The 3,908-nt window shown below is 44.7% G+C and overlaps 1 protein-coding gene across 1 annotated transcript in view; it reads right to left on the reverse strand.

Moving 5' to 3' along the window:
* MAMLD1 (mastermind like domain containing 1) overlaps positions 1-814 on the reverse strand; it is an 80,269-nt gene extending 79,455 nt beyond the window's left edge. Inside the window, exon 1 of the mRNA XM_031056042.1 lies at positions 400-814. Within this exon, the coding sequence (XP_030911902.1) occupies positions 400-453 (54 nt within the window). The 5' untranslated portion in view covers positions 454-814. The remainder of the gene's footprint in view (positions 1-399) is intronic.
* Positions 815-3,908: the final 3,094 nt, after the last annotated feature.

A 3,908-nucleotide genomic window follows, 5' to 3' on the forward strand; every position in this document is an offset into this window, starting at 1 on the left:
GCGGACCCCCGCGGAGCGCCCCCCGCTGCCGCGCACTGGCTGCCCCGCCGCCGTGCCCGGGACCGCACCGCACCGCAAATCACCTTCTCCACCACCATTTTAAAGCCCACGGACCCCCTCCCTCCTGCCCTCCTCTCCGTGGTCCGACTTCAGCTCTGACCAGAATGGAGGGCGAAATTCCTCCCTCAAGTTTCTGTCCCCTTCCCTCCGGCGGCCTCGGCACACGGGACCCGCGGGCAGAGCCAGCCCAAGGTGGACACTTTCTTGAACCGCCCCTGTAAACTTTCCAGCCTGGCTGCGACCGTGCCGAGCCCGCTGAGCAACTGTTCCGAGGGTGTTTAAGTCCTTTTAAACCAGCTCCTACTTTCCCAGCCCGTATCGATTTCAAATGCTACTTACTGGAATATGTGGCTCCATCCGTGGTGCTTCTACCCGCTGGGAAACCAGCAGCATCTTGGACTGGGAATCAGCCGGCTTTTAGATCCACTTTGGCTGTATTGAGCAAACCCAGCGCCGCAGAGGACTCGCAGCCTGTTTTCTCCTTTTAGGTTCCAGACAAGTTCATCCTGGCGTTGCAGTTTGCTAATGATTCACTGTCTGTCTCGATCTGCTCACTACATTTCCATCAACCCACAGCTTCCTCACTTAGAAGGTGGAGTTTGTGGGGTTTAAGTTACTGATAGGCATATCTAAGTGCTGTGTCACTCAAAGAGGAGGAGACACACACTCACACACACAGCCCGCACACTCACACACACGAACGGCGCCAGGCTTAAAGGGGAAGTAACACTTTCTTCTCTACAGAAATTGGACACCTCACAGATCCAAGGATTTAATTTTTTTTTCTCCGTGCATGAAGGCGAAAATTAACCAGCCGATGGTCAAAATTTTAACACATAAAAAGCTGCTTAGAATGTTTAGCACCTTCCTTGTAGAGCTTCAAATTCATTTAGTACAAAGTCAGATAGGTCAGAAAGCTACTGGCAATTAATAGACTTTTTTCCTTCCAAATCAAAGTGCTCAAATCACTGAAAAGAGAGCCCAAAGCATGAAGTGTAAATGTTTGAGTTATTCTTACAGAGTGTACTTTCCTGTCCCTTTATGACATAGGATGTTCAGCACTCTTAACACAAAAGGGTTAAACTCATTTTGCCCAGGTGAACCCAGGTTAGCAAGAAGGAAACAGCAGAGTTCTTTCATTTTCATCTTTTGTGCTATGTACATGTCTTTTTGAAGACAGACACAATTCCAAATAGAGAGCTCCCATAAAGCCACGCACTTCTCATATGACTATAAATGTGCTTGCAACAAGCTGCAACCTCTGAATACTAATTTTGATAGACCATCAACTGAAAGCTGAGAACCTATTCAGACCTCCTCTTGGACTGTGCAGAAAGAACTGGGAAGAGCAAGCTGCAGGCAGCTAGGAGAGCACACTGGGTCCACAAATAATTGCTGGTATAATTTCATTTTATTACCTTGCTAAATCACTACAATTGTCACTCCTATCCTGATAAACTGGAGATGCTAGAAACTCTGTCCCAGTACATTGACTCAATGGATGAGGTGTGGAAGACTTACTAGCATTTGTAATAAAATGTCTAGTTTATAAGATCATTCCTGAAATAGTGATATGAGTAAATTATGCTCTGTAAAATTAGCAAGTTATTTGAATACAACCCCTTTACTGTAACCAAATACATAAAAGTGGAGCCAGAATCTGACCTTGCTTTCCTGAAAGTTTTCCAGACAGCAATCACCTTCAACTTGCAGCAAACTTATAGACCTCCAAACCCATCTTTGTACCCTGAGCTAATAAATATTGGCAATAACAGTTCATCAACAGAGAAGCATTGCTTTTTAGCTTTGCTGAAGCCTCTGGCTTGCCTGTGACAGCTGCAACAATGGGCCCGCTTCCCTGAGCAGTATTTGTGGTATTTCAGCTTGCATTGTTTGGAAACTCATTGGTTTGCTTTTCTAGTGCTCTTGCCTTTTAATATTATTTAAAATTACTTTGATCTATTTTGTCAATTGAAAAAAAAAAAAAAGAAACACAAAAATAATACACCTTTGTGGGTGTAAACACCCTGAATTCTAGAGCCTCTGAGGGCCAGATCTCAAAAGGTTTCAGTGACTAAGGGGAGTTGTATCAACATCTGATGTTTGGGTTTGCTGGGCTGCCCAGACCAAATCTACTGCCCTGCCTGAGTTGCTGAGGCCCAAACACAGCATTAGGGCATCAGCATGGGATCTAAAAGGGCCAACATGCTGAGCAGGAGTCCCCTAAAATGAGCAGGCTCAGGGAAGATACACATTCATCACACCTGAATAAAGCTCCACCTGGAAGGAGGTGCCACTGTCTGCCCAGAGTGCCACGTCAGAAACCCTCCCCTGAAGATACATGTGTGGGTAAGGGCTCTCATCTTCCTGCCTGGAGATTTTGGAACTAAAATACATATGTATGGAACACCAGGGATTTACACACACTGTAGCTGGACCTACTGACAACACCATGATCATATGATGAACAGTGGGTCCCTGTCAGTTTTTCTATACCAGTTATTGTCAAGAAGTTTTGTCATTTATGAGTCTTGCCAAAGATTTGAAGTTCCTGACAGATGACAATAGTTCCTAAGAACTATCATTTGCTTTGTTCACTCCATAAAACTCGACCAAAGGCCTCCCCCAAAAGGAAGATGATGTGGGTAGGGTAGAGGAGTCCTGTGTGTGCCTGCTCTGCAGCAGGATTGATGCTGCTGCCTTTAGTTGTCAAGGGCATCTGCTTGCCAGGCAGTGGTTTGTGTTCCCCTCTGTAAGGTGGGGTGCGCTCTCAGAGGGAAATCAAATCAAGACACTTTTAGCAGTTAGTCCATGACAGAACTGTGGCAACGTTTTCCTTCTGAACCTGCTGGCTTAAGCTGTGTAGGCTCTGGATGTCACTGCAGCAGCTCAGTGCCAAGTGTGCCCATGCTGCCAGACCTGGTGCACTGGCCTGATCAGCCTGGATGGCTCAACAATGGCAGGGACAGCTTTGGGTGTGCTCAAAACCCCAATTTCAGGCTGTGGAAGCATTTAACAAACCCCTTGCAGAGATCACTCATTTTCAGTGATAGGTAATGGCTAAGCAGGGGATTTCAGGGCTGCAATTTTGGTCTTTGGTGATTAAATTACGAGCCCTTTCTCTAGGCATGTTTACTCTAGTTGACCTGGGGGAATCCTTGGCTGCTCTGGAATCAATAACAAAACTTTCACTGACTTCTTCAGGGCAGTATTTCATCTTCTCAGGTTAGGCTTACCCTAAGCATGTTGCAGGCTACCTTGTTGCTATGCTTCTGTCCTGTTTTGAAAAAGTGACTTGTAGGATTCTGCAGAAAAGATGTGATTCTAATGGCATTAAGGCTGTTATGGCCATGAGGCTTGGCAAAACATATTCTAGTACCTCAAATGCTTCTCCTAATGCTGGGCATCAAACCTGGGCCTGACTGGCTGAATAATCACATTATTTATCAATTTTACAGTAGTTTGCCACATTTCATTTAGCATCTTTAATATCCATAGAAAATACAGTTTGCTTTGTTCCTTTATAAAACTAGTATCATTTCTTTCCACATGGAGATGTCTTATTGAAAAACCAGAGTTGGAGAGCTGAGAAATTATAACTTTATCTGAAAAATAACAAAAGGATGAGAAGAGTGCCTTGAACCAAAACAAAACCCCCAAAACATAACAAACCAATAATATCCCAAACAAGAGCAATGTTTTTCCTTTACTCATGGGTTTGAAAAAGCAGTATCTTTCTACCCAAGGAGAGCAGTTAGCTGGAAAGCTGCAATATGCTAAATAACTGTCCTAAGTTGTGTTCACCAAACAAAAGGATAGTGCACTCAGACACAGCCTTGATGGGTCGT

The sequence above is a fragment of the Geospiza fortis genome, unplaced genomic scaffold (assembly GCF_000277835.1).
Source record: "Geospiza fortis unplaced genomic scaffold, GeoFor_1.0 scaffold157, whole genome shotgun sequence".
Classification (NCBI taxonomy): Eukaryota; Metazoa; Chordata; class Aves; order Passeriformes; family Thraupidae; genus Geospiza; species Geospiza fortis.